Source organism: Cydia splendana, chromosome Z (genome assembly GCF_910591565.1).
Source record: "Cydia splendana chromosome Z, ilCydSple1.2, whole genome shotgun sequence".
Taxonomy (NCBI): Eukaryota; Metazoa; Arthropoda; class Insecta; order Lepidoptera; family Tortricidae; genus Cydia; species Cydia splendana.
This window is the reverse complement of record NC_085987.1, coordinates 32,328,568-32,348,463: the sequence shown is the minus strand read 5'-3', so window position 1 is coordinate 32,348,463 and position 19,896 is coordinate 32,328,568. Positions and strand designations below refer to the sequence as shown.

The window sequence follows — 19,896 nt, the reverse complement described above, 5'->3', positions numbered from 1 at the left end:
TTTTTTAATTTTGGCCATATGAAACGTAGAAATGTAGGTATATTATTATTTACCAAGTCCAGCCCCCTACTAAATAACTATGATTTTTAAACCGGGACAATTTTCTTATCGGCCGGGACGCCGGGACACCGTGCTTCAAACCGGGACATGTCCCGGCGTACCGGGACGTATGGCAACCCTAGTTTAGGCGGAAACATAGGTAGGCACTTACAGTCGCCTTAAATCTGAACACGCACTATAACGCCTTGACAATAGAGGCGTGTTCAGATATTTGTGAGCACCTTAGCCGCCCAGATATAGAAAATGGCTATGGCGACTGTCTTGTCAGTTCAGTATGCAGGTATAATATGTGTACAGAAAATAATAACTGGCAAGGTTATAAGGTTAAGTATTAAAGAATAAACATTATTTTGATTAAGCAACTGTCAAGTTGTCTTCGAGTTGGCTTGAAAATATGGATAAATTGTGTAAAGACGATAATAGTATTCGGTCGAATTAAGTGATGAGTTTTTTAAGCAGTGTCTTGACTAGGTCTGGCGGTGCCATATTTCGGAATGTATTATGCTGCGGTGATATTATAAAAACGATAAGCGTTGTATCTCCTGAAAACTTTGCCAGCAAAGACAGCTTTGACAAGTCAAATTACCCAGAAACATGCAAAAGCAAATATTGTACAAAGCATCCAACATCAGTGCTTACGCTATGGACTCAAGTGCGTTTTGCGAACGAATGTCCAAAACCCCCGTTCCACCGTGATCTTGAATATCCCAATTTTGATTACTACAGAAAAAGTCCGTACGTAGATACTAGAAAGACTTCATGGGGTTCCGGAGATGGCAAACCGGGGGGTACGTATGTTATTGGGTTTTTTGGTTTATTATTTTGCGCTTACGGCGTGAAATCACATGTGTTACATTACATTTACTTTATGGGAGCCCCAGCTGATGTCCTTGCGTTGGCTTCAATGGAAATAGATATATCGAAAATTGCTCCAGGGGTGTGCATGTCGTTTAAGTGGCGAGGCAAACCAGTTTTTGTTAAGAACCGAACTCCCGCCGAAATTGATCTGGAGAATGCAACTCCGCTTTCTTCGTTGAGAGATCCGGAGCCTACAGATAAGCGCGCCCAAAGACAGGAATGGCTAATTGTGGTAGGCATATGTACTCATCTGGGCTGCGTGCCGATCCCCAACTCTGGAGACTTTGCCGGAGGCTTTTACTGTCCCTGTCATGGCAGTCATTTCGACAACGCTGGAAGAGCTCGGAAGGGACCGGCGCCGACTAATTTGGAAGTACCACCTTATAAATTTCTCTCAGATACGCTTATTCTAGTGGGATGACTTCTTTATGGGACTTGTAATGGTTATTTTTATATTTAGTGTGCATTACTTATTAAATGTTTTTTCGTACTTAAAACTTTTAATTAATTACGTGTTTAATATTCTTAAATTATGGTTTTTGGTTATTTACCTAATAGCTTCAAGAAGCATATAGCTTATTGAAGTTATTTGGTTGATAGAGTAAGATTAACTAACTCTTTAGCAAATTTTTATTACACTCTCGCTGATTTTCATCAGTCTCACTGGTAGAGAATGCCTCAGGGCATTAAGTCCGCCATTTGTACTCTTTTTGGTGTGCAATAAAGTTTAAATAAAATACCTAAAAATTAAATAAAGGTCTATTATTACACAAATGCATACCTATAGGTCAATTTTAGCTTACCTACTTACCTCCCGAGGGTATTATGTTTTCTTTTATTATTATTTCAGTAAGTCATGAACCTCGGAGAAACACTTTTTTATTAGGTAGGTAAAGATTAAACCTCGAAAGACCCAATGTCCATTACAATGTACCTACTGTCAAGTGTAATAATATGTGACGTTCCATGGGAAAAGGTACCTTATGAGGGTTTCTAGTTTCGGAGATATTAAATGTTTAGTAAAAAGGTGAAAATATGCTCAATTTTTTTTGGGTGATCTGAAACCTTAATGCTTAACGTTTGTTTACCTGTTTTTATTTTTGTTATAAGTTAGTTATAAGCCTAGTAATGTTGTCTCAGAGTTTAGTAGTAAAGGTGCCTTTATGGAAAAGTGATTGAAAATTCCCAAAAAGAATTAGTCAATACGGGAAAAGATGTTTGGTAAAGAACTGTATTAGCATTCTGAAAAACGATTTTATTAATTTCAGTTCTGGTCGGGGGGCCTAGCAAATATTATAACCGTACATCGACCGACATTACAAATCCAAGTAGTCTGCTATATTACCAAAGTTACTCTCGTCAAGTCTTTCTTAACTAGAGTAATCTTCATTTGGTTTGGTCGCACGCAATAAATCTGCCATTGGTTTGCTGAAAAATGCCAATACCCGACGCATTGCCATAGGGGATATCTGAGGTAATCGAACCTCAAAACCGCTTGTCTTCAATGGCAACCAAAATATATTATGGATAAGAAATAGACGATTTGTACCATCTTAACCCCAAAATATTATTACTTTATATGTACTAACTGTTCCATCGTCATCATGCCTCATCATGTAACTTAACCACAAGGTACCTTTTCTTTACATACAAATTATAGGTCTTTTTTAAGATTATTATGACGAGCAACTAATTAATTTTGTGACAGTTTAATGTAGATTAATATTTTCAATTCATATAAGATAAACTTCAATGTAATTGATATTTTATAGTGATGTATTATTAAATTTATAACCATAAGGTAGGTACCTTTTCTTAAATGTATGGAGCAAAGACCGTTATTGTTATGTAAGTTTAAAGTGGCATATGAGGTTAAATATAGTATTTAGTTGCGTTTTAGGATTTATTTCATTTGAATGACAGATTTTTTTCATATGTGCTCAGAAAAATTGATTGTGGGTCACATTAAAAGTAGGGATGTACCGACTAGTCGTCGACTAGTCGGGAAAGCCGACTATCCGGCCACATTTGTAGTCGGCGATTAGTCGGCGACTAGTCGGCAAAAATGGCAGATTAGTCGGCACTTTATCAGTGAAAGAAAAACAGAAAAAAAAACTAATCAACAGTCAATATTTACCATATGTTTTATGTTTATTTTACTTAAAACACCTATTCAGGGTGCATACGATAACTTTTGTTCATATAGTTGACCATTTGATCGTTATCATATGTTGGTGGGCTGGTGTTTTCCTCTACAGTCGATCTCAACTGATTCTCGTGTAATTTCATGTGCAAGTTCTATAGTTATTTTTTATTATTATTCAGTTTTGTTTCTTTTTTAATGGTGGAGCCATGAGGAACCATTAAGGATGACTCACGTTAGACCGGGTCGTGCCCGGGTCGGAGCTTTGGAGCTTAATTTTCTATGAAATGACAGGCGATCACCAGCATCACGTGATCGCCTGTCATGTCATATACCACAGAAAACGATGCGCCGTAAGCTCCGGGCTGGACACGGCCCGGCCTAACGTGAGTCATCCTTTAATGTTATTGCAAAAATTAGCGACTTAGTCAGGGCACTTTGCTCGTAAAGACGCTGACCACAGGGGATAGGTTCTTAACTTGCGACTACGTAAGGGAAATATAGCCTTGGAAATACCTCCTACAAGCTGTACTGACGGTCTGCTCAGGATCGCAAAATAAAAGAACTAAAGACAGAAATTGAACGAGGATTCTTGTGATAGGTCTCTGAACCTGTAGAGAACACCTTTTAGTCAAGCTAAGTTATGATGAATAGCGCAACCAAAGGAGCAAACTATTATTTTCACCTGAACTTATACAAAACTAATGATCTGGCCGACTAGCCGACTAGTCGGCCGACTAATCGGCCATTCGAGCGCCGATTAGTCGGCTAGTCGGAAAAATCAATAGTCGGTACATCACTAATTAAAAGTAGAAAATATTCAATTTTGTGATTTTACATGAAAAAGTCAGAAATTACATTTTCACGTCTAAATCGTTTTTTTTTAGCTTAAACTGTCTCTCAGTATCGTTTTCTACTAGATAAATTTAAATCTTGAGAGCTCATTGCAATCAATCGTGAAAATGAAACAAAACTTTATTTTCAAGAGATTGGTTAGTATAATACGCATAAATCAGTCGATATCAAAGGTTTCTATTTGTATTACACAACAAGTCGCAACATTTTTTTAATCTCAGGAGTCTAAGGTATTATTATTTTTAGTCAACTATGTAACTTACTTCAGGAACATAGTTTTTTAGGTGGCTAAACTTAAAACTTCTCTATCGTAAAGTTGCTAATTTTACAACATTATTTTCAAAAAATTATAAGTATCTCTGAAACTACACAACCTAGGAGGTTGATCTTTTGTGTTATCGATAGCTTATTTATTGTAGATTCAGTGGGGTATGCATAACTCCATACCCGCCATAAGGTACCTTTGACCATGGGACGTCACATATGGGCGCATGGGATATATTTTTGAGTAAGGTATATGCACCCATATTTTACTTTACTGTACTCCCATTACAATTTACAATCTAATTATCACGATTCATAAACCAAATGAAGTAGAATTTCTTTTATTTCATTGCTTTTTCAAACAAACTAAATTTATCCTAATATATTAATTACTTCTAAAACAAGGTTAAAATTAACAATAGTACCTAAAATTTTCTATGTCTTACGAGGATAACGTAAGTATAGGGTAGACCGGGGACAAAAGAAACACGTCATGATTGAAACAAGTCAAATTTCTCGAAAACTATAATACCTACGCGTCTGACGCAACACTCGGTACACGCGGTCGGCCATGTTTGAATCGTTGACCAGTAGGCTCGCAGTAGGGCTCGAGCGACGGTGCGAGACAGGGGTGTCCACGAGCTAAAAAAGTTTTTCGCGGTAAAAAGTAAAAACTTGCGCTCTCGTATATTTTCTTATAACTTCGTTTACTCTTGTATTTTGACTAATCTAATTATTTTGGTGTTCGAGTTAGGAATAAACGAATGTTTTTAATGGCCGTTGATCACCGTTCGAGTCTTTTTATATGTAATATTTGACTTTGAAGAGAAAAACGAGGTGTGGGGACGATAGAAACAACTTGCTTGTGGACGATTGAAACGTTTCAATCGTCCTCGCGTTTTAATCGTCCCCAAAAGTAGCCGACTTCAAAATATAAGGAGGTTCTGTATTCGATGCACATGTTTGTTTTATTGATGTTCACTATTATTTATAGTTGGTCAAGCAGATCTTGTCAGTAGAAAAAGGCGGCAAATTTGAAAAATGTAGGCGCGAAGGGATATCGTCTCATAGAAAATTTGAATTTCGCGCCTTTTTCTACTGACAAGATTTGCTTGACCGTCTATATGTACCTAGTTTTTGACCTAGTCGATAAATTATGGATCTACGAAGTTTTTTTTAGAAATCTGCAGTTTTTTTATGTGAACATTTGTTTTTAACAGACTTAATAAAAAAGGAAGTTCTCAGTTTGACCCGTATGTTTCTATGTAAGTTTGTTTGTTCACGATATCTCGCGTTCGGCTAAACCGATTTTGATGCGGTTTTCAGAAAAGTATTTTGTTACATTCTGGAGAAGGTTTTTGTGTATATAACAAATGGTTATCAACAGATTAAAAAAAAGGAGGATCTCTGTTTGACCCGTATGTTTGTAGGTACCTATACAATATAACAAATGGTTAGTAACTCATGCAGCTGCTCTCGAAAAGAATCATTTGGTGATTGTGACGATAAGCTGATGATGAAAGCAAAAAAAATATTTTAAATAAAAAAAAATGAAACATTTAAAATCAAACTTAAAAAATAACGACCTTAAATAAAAACTGGAAAACCAAAAATAATCCGTTCATTTAGGTACAGATTACATTTTAATCACGTTTTAAAGTCGGTGACAAACCTTACGTAATAGTTATTTGTTTTTAGAGTTTACGATTTTTTTTTATTTGGCATATCGCCATGATTTTTTTAAATAAAACAATTTAAACTGATTATTTTATTGCGTCTATTATTTCATTTTACATCCCGACGTTTGCAACACTCGTTGTCAGAGGGTAGGTACACGGAATGGTTGTGATTGAAACATTATAGTTGAAACAAGCACTTTTGTATGAAACATGATTATGCTTTTTTCTGCGATTCTATATCGTTATATTTTATAATTGCATTAAAACTACTTTGGTTAAGATAAATGTATAAGGTTGCAGCAACAAAGAAAACTGAAAGTCGTATACTTTTTTTCCCCGCGTGTTTTTATCGAGATGTTCAGATGCTCATAAATTAAGAAATATTGATTTTATGCTTCCGAACTTTTGATGAGCTCATTGTATGCAGAGGTAGTGATGAAAAAGATTAAAACATATATAAGTACTTTCATTGTGCCGAAGATATTCGAGTGTTTCAATTGACCTTACATAGTGTTTCAATTGACAGTCATGTGAGGTCAATTGAACCATGCTGCCCCATTCTCTTTATTAAATTATTGTCAAAAAACTATGTATTATAGACCATCCAAATACATTTCATTTAAAAACCAGATAACTAACCTTGAAATATTTTGGGCGTACATCTTTCTACTCATAAAAATATAACGGTTACAGGCGGTTAAAGGAAAATTGTTTCTATTGTCCTCGGTCTCCCCTACCTATGTATAGCTAATGTATTATACACTTTTAGCCTGCATCATCATAGGCCTTTTCGTCTAACTATTGCAGACGAAACTCGACTCGACTCTTGGAGGCGGCATTCGCACTATTTCCCCTCTGCCTAGGTACAAGATCAATTGATCTAGCGCGGGTAATAAAACTTGTTGCGCTCGGATTTTTCACTAGACCGAGTCCAGACGCGCGCGTGAACACAGCAGCAGAAAAATGCCTAATTGCTCGGTTTTTTGTTGTAAAAAGAGGTCAGGGACATCAAATTTACAAAAAGAAGGTGTTACATTTCACATGTAATATTTTGCTCGCTCAGTACAAATTGCGGATCGGTCGAGCGACAAATCCGACTTCTCATCTCTCAGAATACAATTACATACTTCAACGAAAATGTGTTAGTGTGCGTGTTGTGACCCTTGTCACTCGTCCGTACACAAAAAGAGATCGAGGTTTGCAAGATTTGTCTTTGACGTGTGTCATTTTCTATGTATTTGTGTCGTCATTACAGATTGGATTTTGTATGTAAGTGTGTGAGAAGTGCGACTGTGTGCACCTTTCCCCCCGCGAAAAATGGCAGAAAGATTTGTACGGTGAGATATCGCTTGGGCCCCTCCCTTCCGATGTGTCGGAAGCCGGTGTTGCTCGAAGGCTTTTTCTTATTTCTCTACGTGCCTTTTACGTTCAGAATAACTTCCTACTTGGTACGAAAGTTTTATAAATTTAGGACCTGTAATATTTATCTTGTATCTTATTATAATAACTATATACACTACAACGTCTACAACACGTGTTATAAATCTGGTGTTCTTAAGCAATTAGTAAGGAATCAAAGTAATTTGTTAATATTTAAAAATAGAAAAACCCTATCAGTAAACCCTAGGATAATATGTAAATATCTGAACGTACCCTAATGTAATGTCTTTCTCAATCTCAGTTCAGTTGTAGAGCCGCGTATCGTGGTGCTTTGTGTACTGTGTAGTCTTTCTGTCACTTAGCATTTATTTTATTTTATTTGTATTGGGTCAGAAATACTAAATAGTAGTATACACATAAGACGGTTCAAGTGTTTCCAAATACTTAAGTAGAATCATATAACCTGCCTCATTTTTAGGCTAAGTGGTGCCGACTTTATAACAGCCAGAGTATTATTGTGTAATGCTGTATAAAGAAACCCGGGTTACTCAATTTATATCATTATTTTAAAAGTACTCTGGGCATTGAAATTCCATCAATGCTCTTTAAAGATATCGATGTTCAGATATTGTCTTAAAAGGATGGGTAAAATAAATAATTCTTTTCTTTGGGGTATTATATTTGCTTCAGCGACGTGGAGTGTTTCTTTGTATTTGTATTGGTTGCTGAACATGAGTGGTAAGTTTACTGTCTAGTAATTATTTATTGAGTAAATTATTTTAAAAAATTCTGCCGGTTATATACATAGATATTACTGCCTAGCCCAGCCGAAAACCATAGGAGTATTTTTAACTGTGTTATTATACTAATTATCATTCGAAATCATTTAGTTTTGATAAGGTTTCCTAAGCAGGCAGTACCTATTATCTACCACAAATTTTGTCTGTCACATATAAAATTTGGTATGTGATAACTCATAATTGAGTTTATATGTTGTAAAAGTTAGGGACTGATGCAAAAGCCTTGGTGAATAAATGAATACTGACAGTGGCATAGCGTGGACTAATCTTGCCGTGGGGGAAGTCGCATCTGCATTCTTTCAATGTTCATTCCCAAGCATTGACATAGATATCTAGGGACTGGCCTTACGGGCAATAATAATGAGGTATGACAGCGGCCGGTTCAGCGGTGTTAAACCGCTACAACGCGATTGGTTGATGAGTTCGCATCACATGCGCTATTGGTCGCAATTAGCTGTGTTAAACTGCACGATTGGCTGGAATTTGTGAGTGACACAGTTGAACTAATACCATTTTTAGTGCCCGTAAGGCCTGTCCTTAGATATATACGTCAATGTTCCCAAGATCATAAAAGGGGTTGGCTTCTATGAGGCCCCTTTAAGTGCGAGGCCGTGGGCGAGGGCTCACTTCGCCCATGCCTAGCTATGCCACTGAATACTGAATAGTTAAACTAATAATTATCAATTATGTCTATCAGTAATCTATAAGATTTGCATGTGGTTTAAGTTTAAAATTAGTATAAGTATGTAAGTAGTTTTGCAATGAATTTTATTTTGTAGTCAAGCAGAACTCTTCACCAAGCTTCAAAGAGTAAACATGTCTTAAATAATACTAATAGATATGCAACTGTCTTGCATGTCTTGTATGAGATTATTACATCTTTCTGATTTATTAATAAATTCACATATGTTGCTGTAAACATGTAAAAATGCCAAAAATGTGAGATTATAGTAATCCCGTGGTCTTTCTGGGTAATAAACCAACATAATTCAATTTAGAGTGATTGTCCTTCATCAGGCTGAGAGAGGTATGTCTCCCACATAGTAGGGTTTCGCTAATCACTCCCTCGCTAAATCGAGTCTGCAACCCCTCTGCTCTTTGGGAGACATAAATAATGGTTGAGTTTTTGCTTAAATTTAATATTCTCCTATATAAAATTAACTGCTTGTTGGTTGCCAGCTACTTACAGGAACACTTTTTGTTGATGTCACATAGAGTTGTGCTATTCTTGAGAATATTCTGGCTTGAGAATACTTCTCATAGTAAACAGAAAACATTCCTGAGTACATCACAACTCTACCTGTAGATCTATAGAATATATGATTTAAATTGTAGGTGAAACAGTTATGATCAATGGAGAGAAAAAAATACATTACCGTTTAGTGAATACTGAGGAGAAGGACCGAATAAAAAATAATGACAAATCTATTGCTGCCCTAGAAGGCAAAGATTTACTGTATGACACCCCTGGCGTCAAAAATCAGTACTCAGGAAACATGTGGAAGTACCAAAAAAATCCATCTGAATATCAGCGAAAAATGATGCTGAAGGAAAAATATGCCAAGCAAATGGGACTCAAACTGTCAGCCAAACCAGATAAAAGTCTAGGTAACCTATTATGTATAAAGTAGGGGTAGTATTGCGTTTTTTTGCTTCTTCGTAAGCTCCAATACATTAATTTCTTACTGGTGTGTTCCAGACAGTCAATTTGGATTGATACGTAATGCTGAAGACGTTAGAACACGTGACAAGGGGTACAATTTGCATGCTTTTAACACGCTTATATCACAACGAATAGGAAATCACAGGGGTGTACCCGATACAAGAAATAAATTGTAAGTATTGCTCCAATTTCCAACAATCCTCATTCTTCATTAGCTTGCTTCATACACCAGGAGACGACACCAGTGTTTTATAATATTATTTTATATGTTACTTCCATTGTTGCCTATTTATATGCCACCTACTATAAGTCTGTGCTTAATCCTTCCTTGTTGAAATGTTGTTATTACTTACCTTTTCTCATTCATTTAGATGTCGTATACGGAAGTACAGTAATAAACTACCAAAGGCATCCATAATTATATGTTTCTACAATGAACACTTTGAAACCCTCATGCGTTCCGTGCATTCAATATTAGACAGAACAGATCAGAAACATTTAAAAGAAATCATCTTAGTTGATGATTATAGTGACATAGAGGGTCTACATGATGATATACAGAAAGCTGTTAATGATCTCAACAACAAAATGCGAAGGGATGAAGAAATGCTTGAAACGAATAACATAGATGTAGAGAATGTTGTAGATTATATCATTGATGATCCTAATGGCGAGAAGAAGACCACTGACAGGAATCCTAAACATGGTTTTACCATAAGACTTCTACGGACAAGTCGGAGGGAGGGGCTCATACGCGCGAGGCTGCACGGGGCCGACAATAGCATTGGAGAGGTAAGTACACTACGATTTCGTTGTGTACGACTATTGATGTCGTACACAACATTACCTTTTGTGTAACTTTCATTACATATGTGATCTTGAATAAACGATCATGACACCAACTGGAAGGTATAATTTTATCAAAAGAAAAAAAAACACGATCCAGCCATCTTCGAGAAGTCAGAGAATCTCTTTCTTGTTCGAGTTGAATAGCTTAAAGCAGCGGTCGGCAACAAGCGGCCCGCGGGCCGCATGCGGCCCGCGAATCTCTCACTTGCGGCCCGCGAGCCTCCCTAGCTATTTTGTGTGTAATATTGACAAACGACAATGTCTACTAAAGTCACTAATATTAACAAAGTGCGGCCCGCGTCAACTTCGTTAACTACTATGTGGCCCTTGGTTGCTAAAAGGTTGCCGACCGCTGGCTTAAAGTGTCTAGGTTTTACATTTATAATTATACTCGTAATGGCTGCAACTTTGCATCAAAAATGTTTATTGTTGAAATATTAACGGTAGATATTTATTGAGGCAGCTCTCCGTGTTTATCCAAGGTTTGTATTGGAACGGTTGTCCGTATATGGTACAGGTGTGCAATCAAAGAACCAACTGAATTCTGAAGGATTTTTTTAACCTTTTGAACGCCAAACGGCGCATCCATTTGCCGTGCCACTGACGCCACGGGGGTAAAATTTAGTTTTGTGAATAAATAATGCCAACCTAAAAGTGGGGTGTTTTTCAGTAGATTTTCATCAAAAAACGATCGACGTCAAATGCCGTCTTTGGCGTCGTTGTCACGATTTTGCGTTGACGTCAGTTGCCGTCTGTGGCGTTCAAAAGGTTAAAGTATGTGTGTTCGTGCACAGGTACTGGTGTTCCTGGACTCTCATATAGAGGTTAACACAGAGTGGCTCCCGCCGCTCCTGGCGCGGCTGTCCGAAGGGGTGGACGGGACCACCGTGCTGCACTCGTCCCGAGCGGTAGCGCCCGTCATCGACGTCATCAACGCCGACACCTTCGAGTATTCGGCCAGTCCGCTGGTGCGAGGAGGCTTCAACTGGGGGCTACATTTTAAATGGGACAATTTGCCTAAAGGAACATTGAAAAGTACGTTGTTTTTGTAATACGTAAAATTTTACTTCAATTGCCAAATTTGCCACCTTGTTCCGTAACTATGTAAGTTTCCTTCGGATATAAGTAAAGCAGGTATGCATTCATCAGGTTCTTCCATTTATCCTTTCTAAAGTAGGTAATAAAGATATCATGGACTCAAGTCGTTCTTAACTCAATTTAATACCGGTCAGCCAAATTTCCTACTTGAATTTTATCTTTAATCTGATTCATTTTACAAAGAATAGTCTTTGTAAAATCACACAGAATAAAGATAAATAAATTATGTGTTCTGAACTTATGAATGACAAGGATTATCTATTACATTAGACTCATGGTTAGACATACAGTTTCTCTGTTCTTTTACCCCACCCCATCGGACCTTACCTATTTTAAATAAGGTTTTTTAGTGATAATTTTAGTTAATTTAATTCTATGTTTTAAGCCGACGAAGATTTCGTGCAACCTATCAAGTCTCCGACAATGGCTGGCGGATTGTTTGCGATATACCGGCAGTACTTCAACTACATCGGCAAATACGACTCCGGCATGAATGTATGGGGAGGTGAAAACCTAGAAATTTCATTCAGGGTAAGTAATAATAGTAAAATTAGAAAGTAACGGTTAACTCTTGTATTGGTAGTTTCTATAGCGCTTCATGATTCGGGTGCATCGAGCAGAAATCTTCAGGGGCTTTGAGTTGAGTGTAGTCCTCTAGAGATGCATTCGAAACATTTTTTATTTATTGATAATTATTACATATCGCGCTTACAATGAGTATTTATTTTCAGTGGGTAAATAGTACGATTAGCGGACGGCTGGCTTTGTTCAACTGTGATAAAATGTGGAATTTAAGAAATTGGAATGAAATACCGTTGAATTTCTATTGTTTTGAAATCGATCGAAACAGAAGAAATGCAACTCTGTTCCAAATATTGAAGTAATTATTACTGCGGATAGAACCGTGGGCCTTACGAGGCTAGGATACATGTGCTACAGATATAAGTAAATGATAGAGCAATTCCTACCGCAGGGAGTTAACGACACCCAAGTCGTTCGTATATTGAATAATAGTATCACGCATAGCTACGATGCGCCCTGCGCGAACATGTGTTTGTCATGTGCTGTAGTCTACTGATACCACTTAACCAATGCTCAATGAATATTTTGAAAATAGGTTCTCAATAATGTATATGCACCCAATTGCCGGGCACAAATTGGTTCATATTCAGAATCACGGCAAGTTGGTTAGATAACATTCATGTTAGAATTGTGCAAGAGAGTTAAATAACTTTTGGCATAACAGCCATATTACCATAACATTTTCCCTAAATGCGACATAGAAAAGTCAGTGACAGTTTTACGCTTAGAACGGTCTTAGGAAAATGTGAGCGCCACGTTTCAGATATGGATGTGTGGCGGGAGCCTGGAGTTGGTGCCCTGCAGCCGCGTGGGGCACGTATTCCGCAAGCGGCGCCCCTACGGGCTCGGCGAGAAAGAGGACTACATGCTGCACAACTCCATGCGGATGGCCTACGTGTGGATGGACGAGTACATTGTATGTACTTTGAACATTGCTAGACAAAATCACCCTCTCTTGCCGTGAATTAAAAATTAGAGTAGTCAGTGCTGACTTGGCGCTGACGTAGTTCTGAATATTCTGATCTACTGTTATGAATAGTCACACGGCGGTAAATATTCTGCTGGTCTTGAAAACTGTCGAAATTTTTAAACAATCACATGTAACCGACATATTTTATCATCACCGACCTCTTGGAACTCATTTCTATGAAATATTGCAGAAGAAAGTGATACATCAGAACCCATCGGCGGCGCACGTTTCTGTGGGCGATATTTCTGAGCGCAAGGCGTTGCGATACCGACTGCAGTGTAAGTCGTTCAAGTGGTACCTCGACAACGTGTACCCTGAGCTCGAGCTGGGCGACGACTCGGCGGCCAAGCGGAGGATGGCGGCGCTCAACGACCCCGGCAAGAACAAGTTCCAGCCGTGGCATTCCAGGTCAGTGCTGTACAACTGCAGTCTAATGGTATACTTTGCATTAATACATTCCCATACAGTCAGCAGCAAAAGTTGCTAAGCGGGCGAGATGTTGACGCGACTTTATTGTTAAGAGAATAAGAGCGCGTGAAGGTAATTCTGAACATCTCGCCCGCTTAGCAACTTTGCTGGCTGTACAAAGAATGACTCTAGCTTATATTTTTTTTTACAGGCAGCGCAATTACACTGATTCGTTCCAATTACGTCTGAAAAACACGTCGCTGTGCATACAAAGCGCCAAGGACATCAAGAGCAAAGGCAGCGGCTTGATCCTCGCCAGCTGCATACGGACGCTTAACCAAGTGAGAGACGCACTTTCTCTAATAGGCCGATAGCTGGGACATAATATAACACGCGTTTGTGATGGCTCAGGGCATAGTTGTAGTAAAACTACGGGCGTTATTATGGTTGAGTGTGGTTTGATAGAATGTTTGACCGTTTGTCACTATTCGTGTTATGCTCGGTTAAAGTTAAATGAGAAAATAGAGTTGGAATTCAACGAGCGCTTTGCGAACTGCACAGTGAAGTGGTAAGGCTGTATAAAATAGTTATTTACGATACAAGTGCGGAAAGTAACAAATTCGCAATGGGTGATAAGTTAAGACACGACCGAAGGGAGTTTAAGTCGACAGGAGTTGTGAATTACCTATAAGCACGTGTATTGTACAACGGTTTACAGTACATATGGCCCTTTAAATTTTCAACATAGGAGCGGAAAGTGTACTGTTATATGTATTTCTGTATGTATTTACAGATGTGGTTCGAAACGAGTCGCAATGAGCTGGTGTTGGGGCGGACCCTGTGCCTGGACGCGACGGGGAACGTGGCGCCAACGCTGGGCAAGTGCCACGAGCTCGGCGGCTCGCAGGCGTGGAAACACAAGGCTTCGGTGAGTGAGAAATTAAATTTTAAGCGAAATAATTCTTAAATACTGTGAAAAAATATTCGCCCGCCATTGTAATTTTTAAAGTATTCCATGTCATATTCCAGTATTAAGTGTGGACGATCTGAGTTCTAAAATTCATCCCAGTCCGCTCAGCTTTCTTGCGTTAGATTTAGATTTATTTATTTCATAATATGAAATTACAGAATAATTATTTTTTAAATACATACTAATCTATACGAATTTATATTATGATCGTCAAGTAGTAAAATAACATAATTTTGATGCCAATTTTCATCAGCGCTATGATGGCTTATGGTTGGTTGTAGATATATGTATATATACATTTTGTTTAAAGAACACCAGATATTAATGAAGTTTCTTATTACAGGCAGGTAGTCCAGTTTACAATGAGGCGGCAGGTATGTGTCTCGGAGTCGAACGCGCTTATAGATCGGAGCCTGTCCTCATGGTCATATGTGACAACCAACCGACGAATCAATGGGACTTCATCAGATCTTAAATTGGCTACTAACTATTGAAAATTACTAAGTGAAAGGTACACGGAAAAAACATGGCTTGGCACTTTTTTCGGGAAAAAATATTTTAATCCCAAAATGCAGAGCTCTTAATGAGCGATTACTTATATCTTCTATAATCATCGTTTTATAATATATTATCGTAATATTAACATAACATAATGGAAAAAAATACTTACATTATTACATCGATTCCAACTTAAAAACAATCACTCAAAATGTTACTAAAGTGACTATACATGTTCTTTTCGTTTACCCTTCCAACAGCTTGTTATAGATATGTCAATAGTTGTACTATCGACGATCATATTGAGGACTAGTTTAAGTATACTCGTTGGCTCACTTTCATGGGTCGATTGTACATTTCCGAAAACGCTTGTATTAGGGTAGATGTTTATACAAAATTGTTTTTAATAATGAGGTATGATATAGTCTCATCCATTGCATAAGAGATGGGCGTAAAGGGCCTATTAGAAATATGCGTTATTCGTCTTGCGGTATCTAGGAAAACAATTGTAATACTTCGCTAAAACGCCTCTTAATATTAAGGATTGTCCTTTTGGATCCTCAGATATTAATTTTCTTCATGATTAGAGCCAATTTTTCGTCAGACGTACCGTTATCGAGCTACAAGCAAAAACTGAAAAAGAGCAATTGATACGACTTCCAGCTTGCTGGAAAATAATTCTTCAATTAAATCTAATTTGATTAGCATATCTATATGCAAAGCGAAATCGTTACTAAAATTGATGTGTAAATAGCGCGCATTAGGATACCCTATTACTATTTTTGAAATGGGAGTGTATGCGATTCTTTGATATTAATTAGCCCTCATAGTTTTTGTCGGAATGGATATCTGGCCTATTTAAAAACTAGCTTCAGAAAACGGTCGACGCCAAGTTAGTGATGTACAGCTTTTTTACCTTTTTACTCAATGAAATGATCTAAAACCAGAATCCTAATTATGTAATAGTTTAAAAAGTAACAGTATTAAATACCGGACATACATAACGGACTACTTTTAAGAGCCAGGCAACAAATAAATTATTTATTTTTAATACATTTTATAATACACTATTTGTTATTTTAAATTGGTATTCACTATAACTGCTGGTCAGCAGAATCAATAAGAATCTTAACACTGTACTGCTAATAGCTGTAAAAATCGCTCTATGGATTTCGATGAAGTTTACAAAATACCTACATTATTTGACATATAAAATGAACAATCTTTCAGGTTGAGTTTCATTAAAATGAAAGTCTGTTTTTCCCAGAATCTCGAATACCCAGATTTATTTACATATTTTATTTACATATATTCGTTATTAATTAGAATACTTTAAACACAGCTTTACTATTGAATTGCAGTTAATGTGTAAGTACATAATTGTAACTTGTAGATATAAGAGATTTTTTTGCGTATCCGCGTAGCGTATTGGTTTTATATCTGTTTTTGTGCGGTGTAATCTAATTAGTGTATACATTTTTTTTAGTTATATTTTTAGTCAGATTTTGATATCACAAGATTTTATCTGTGTTGTATTGTTAGTAATAGGAGAAGAGAATAAGCAAAAGCAGCGTAGGAACTATATTTTGAAAGGAGACAATATTAAATAGAAATAGAAATGTTTATTTGCCAGAATACGTTACAATTAGGTCTTAATACAGTTTTAGATTCAGTATTCAGTCGACACAAAGCCAACATGCAAAATGTGTTGTGTTGCAAAATTCTTATATTTATCGTAATAAATCAATAAGATGTATTTTAGTTAACGAGTGTGAATTGAAGCCCGAAGCCGAAGGCGAGGGGATAATTAACACGAGTTCGTAATACCTGTACCGCCCGTGGCACACAGTGTTTTTCATCACACTTGTGAGGAAAAAAGGGAAATAAATAAAACTTCTGTCTAATTTCGTACGTACATTACAGCCCCAGGTCGAAATTTTGGATTTACGGACCGCATCGCCTACGTGAAATAACACCTTTTACGAGCAAGTGTGATGAAAAATACCTTTTACAGTACATATGGTGCTATTTTCCCGCACTAGTGCAGGAATAAGCACTTTCCGTGCCTATGTCGAAAATTTAAAGAACCATATGTACTGTAAAACGTAATACGATACGCGTGAGAATAGGTAATTCGCAACGAGTGGTGATAAAATCTACATGAGATTTTCCTACTTTCCGAACGTGTATCGTAAATAATTATTCTGAATTACACCGCCGGTAGCAGGAGTATACTCGTGGCAGGAAAATGCATGATATTTAATGTATATGAAAGAAGCTCCGTAACAACTGCTGTAACTAATATAAATCGAACTATCTTTTTTGTTAAACCTTGGTAATCATAGCTCATTGTCGTCTACATCCACGGGATCGATATATTTAGTTCCTAGTAATTTTTTTTTTCCCTTTTCTTATAGTTGTTAACGCTTTATCGCAGTATGCCGCATAGAGTTTAAGAGTGTTTATTGTTTAATATCTTATGGCAATAGGAACTTTGTAACTTATGAAACCGAAACCGTCCGAAGATTTTTTGAAGTACCTAAGTACTCATTAATTTTATCCTTTTTAAATAACACGTCACGTATAGTGGGTTTTGTTTCTACATAAATCAATAACTAAATTACGGCTATTATAACAGACTTGGGTGCTCTAAAAAGTATGGGTAATGTTAGGGAATCAGATATTTTGTATGTATTCTTAACAACTTAGTGAAGCCCCTCTCGTAATGATTTAGTTTACTTTATATGGCGGCTAAACACCCAGTTATCAGTCAATCATAACATCTTACTTCAGATTAATTGCTCTGATTAGATTGTAATTTGTAGATGATCAGATCAGAGTGTAGTTTTTGTACGCGGTTTATTAAAGTAGGATAGTGTTTAGAGCTCTAGTTATTCATCCAAGCCTGGTGCCGTTAGTACAAGGAAGGAAGCCAACGATTCGTTCTAGATAAGGAATACGTAAAGGTAACATTCTAGGTAATCTAGGTAATTTGTATGAAGGTAAAAATAATAATATGATTCAAATCGATGCGCGAGGTTGAATTTATGCACTATTGCTAAGTTATTTTGTAAAATTTACTCATCAAAATCTCGCTTGTAAAAATGTACACCTAAAAATAATTTATTTATATTTTACATTCCTAAATATGAATTTTATTGATTAAGTTTGGTAAGTTTCGAATAAGCTGTTTTAATATTCATCTATTACGGAACTGTTTAGCGGTAGTCAACTATTTCACTGGGTATGCTGGCTTAGTGTTAGTTGTATAGCAGGTGTACTATGGTTGCCTTTATTACTCAATAATGATAAGAAAGTGCCCGACTTTAGAGCTTTTTAGCGATATTCATAGTCACTTACCCGTTCGTAAGTGCGAGGAGTAACGGATGACTTATAGGTAACTTATAACGCACGATAGGCAGCGATGTGTGGTAAATATGCCCACTAAATAAGCCACTCACGTGTCAAAGAAACGAATGTCTGAAATATATCTCACTTGACAATAATAGCTGTAACGATACTGTTGTTATTTAAGTTTGACTTGTGAATTGATAGTAAGTATATGTCTACCTAAGTTCCTAACCGGCATTCCAATATTTTAGTAGCAACGGAAACTTGGTTGCAAAGTACATTTTTTCTATTAAGTGTGAAAATACTAGAATAAAGATGTATTAAAATTAATTACCGTAAAATGAGTGTCCTCATTTATTAACGTCTTATTAACATTTTTAATATTTATTTGTCATAAAATACTTTTGAATTTCCCTTTAATCCGACATCCGACCACAGATTATTTTCTTATCTTAGAATCATCTTGTTTTTGGAAGTCCCATCTAATCCTATACCATTACCAACTAATCACTGTAACGTATCGATCGATTGACACCTCATTAATCCAAATCGGGTTAGTAGCTTCGACGATGTTGTGAAACATACGTAATAAGGATAAATACATTTATACTGACATACATATATTACATGGACTGTTCGGGTTACTCAACTCATTTTACGGTATGGTAATTTGAATAAGTCTGTTTGTATCTACTATTTTACTTGATTAGTGCAATATAGATATTGTCAATTATTGTTGGCATGTTTTGCAGTTTAACATATTTAGCATATATTATGCTTACGGCGTGGGGCCTGTAACACGGGCGACACGTTCTTCATTCAGACTTCTTATAGGTATGTACCTACCATGTATGCTGTGGTTTGTCCTGTTACAGACCCTACCCATTGATGTGGATCGTTCCGTTTCAATTTCTCACAAGAAGGTCCTTTCTTTTTCGGAGGAAGCCCTAGAAAGAGATCAGGCGAGAGATATAGAGATTATTCGATTATGTAAGAAAAGGATAGAGTTTACTATACTTAATGGTTCGATTGTTTTTATACGAATACGGCCTATTTGCTAAAACACTGTGATAACCTTGGAAAATGAAGCAAAACGATTCATACTTTAAGGTTTAAGGAATAAAGATTCTGTCACTGTTGTAATGCTAGTCATCAGACTTGCTATCACACGCGCATTGATGCATGCCTACTAAATAAAAGTATTTTTGAGATGTTTATTTTTTGATTGATAAGATTACAAAAAAACGAGTGGTTGATTGAGAAGGAGGTACAAGAAATGAATGAAATATAGTGCAAATGTGATTATCAAAGGAATACATGTGTTGTTGCACATCAAAATATAGGATGTCTCCATCATATACGTAAACTGTTAGGTCATCAACTACATATGTACCTTAATTAACAGAAATAAAGCAATTGACTCAAAACGTGTATAAATGGTTGCCCCTTGTTTATAGCTGCCCACCCC

At 36.8% G+C, this 19,896-nt stretch overlaps 2 protein-coding genes across 3 annotated transcripts; both read left to right on the top strand.

Moving 5' to 3' along the window:
• The first annotated feature begins 410 nt into the window (after window positions 1-410).
• Window positions 411-1,377, top strand: LOC134803922 (cytochrome b-c1 complex subunit Rieske, mitochondrial-like). The gene has a single exon (XM_063776739.1). The coding sequence runs from the start codon at window positions 503-505 to the stop codon at window positions 1,337-1,339; it is 837 nt and encodes a 278-aa protein (XP_063632809.1). The 5' UTR covers window positions 411-502; the 3' UTR covers window positions 1,340-1,377.
• Window positions 1,378-7,648: 6,271 nt separating this feature from the next.
• Window positions 7,649-19,843, top strand: LOC134805211 (polypeptide N-acetylgalactosaminyltransferase 35A-like). 2 transcript variants are annotated; one of them, XM_063778519.1, is made up of 11 exons: window positions 7,652-7,977; window positions 9,375-9,647; window positions 9,739-9,874; window positions 10,074-10,494; window positions 11,346-11,586; window positions 12,035-12,180; window positions 12,995-13,147; window positions 13,392-13,609; window positions 13,821-13,950; window positions 14,403-14,537; window positions 14,923-19,843. In XM_063778519.1, the coding sequence occupies exons 1-11, from the start codon at window positions 7,857-7,859 to the stop codon at window positions 15,052-15,054; spliced, it is 2,106 nt and encodes a 701-aa protein (XP_063634589.1). In that variant the 5' UTR covers window positions 7,652-7,856; the 3' UTR covers window positions 15,055-19,843. The 2 variants fall into 2 exon arrangements, with proteins under 2 accessions (XP_063634590.1, XP_063634589.1); XM_063778520.1 differs by lacking the exon at window positions 9,375-9,647 and having other exon boundaries at window positions 7,649-7,977.
• The last annotated feature ends 53 nt before the right edge of the window (window positions 19,844-19,896 follow it).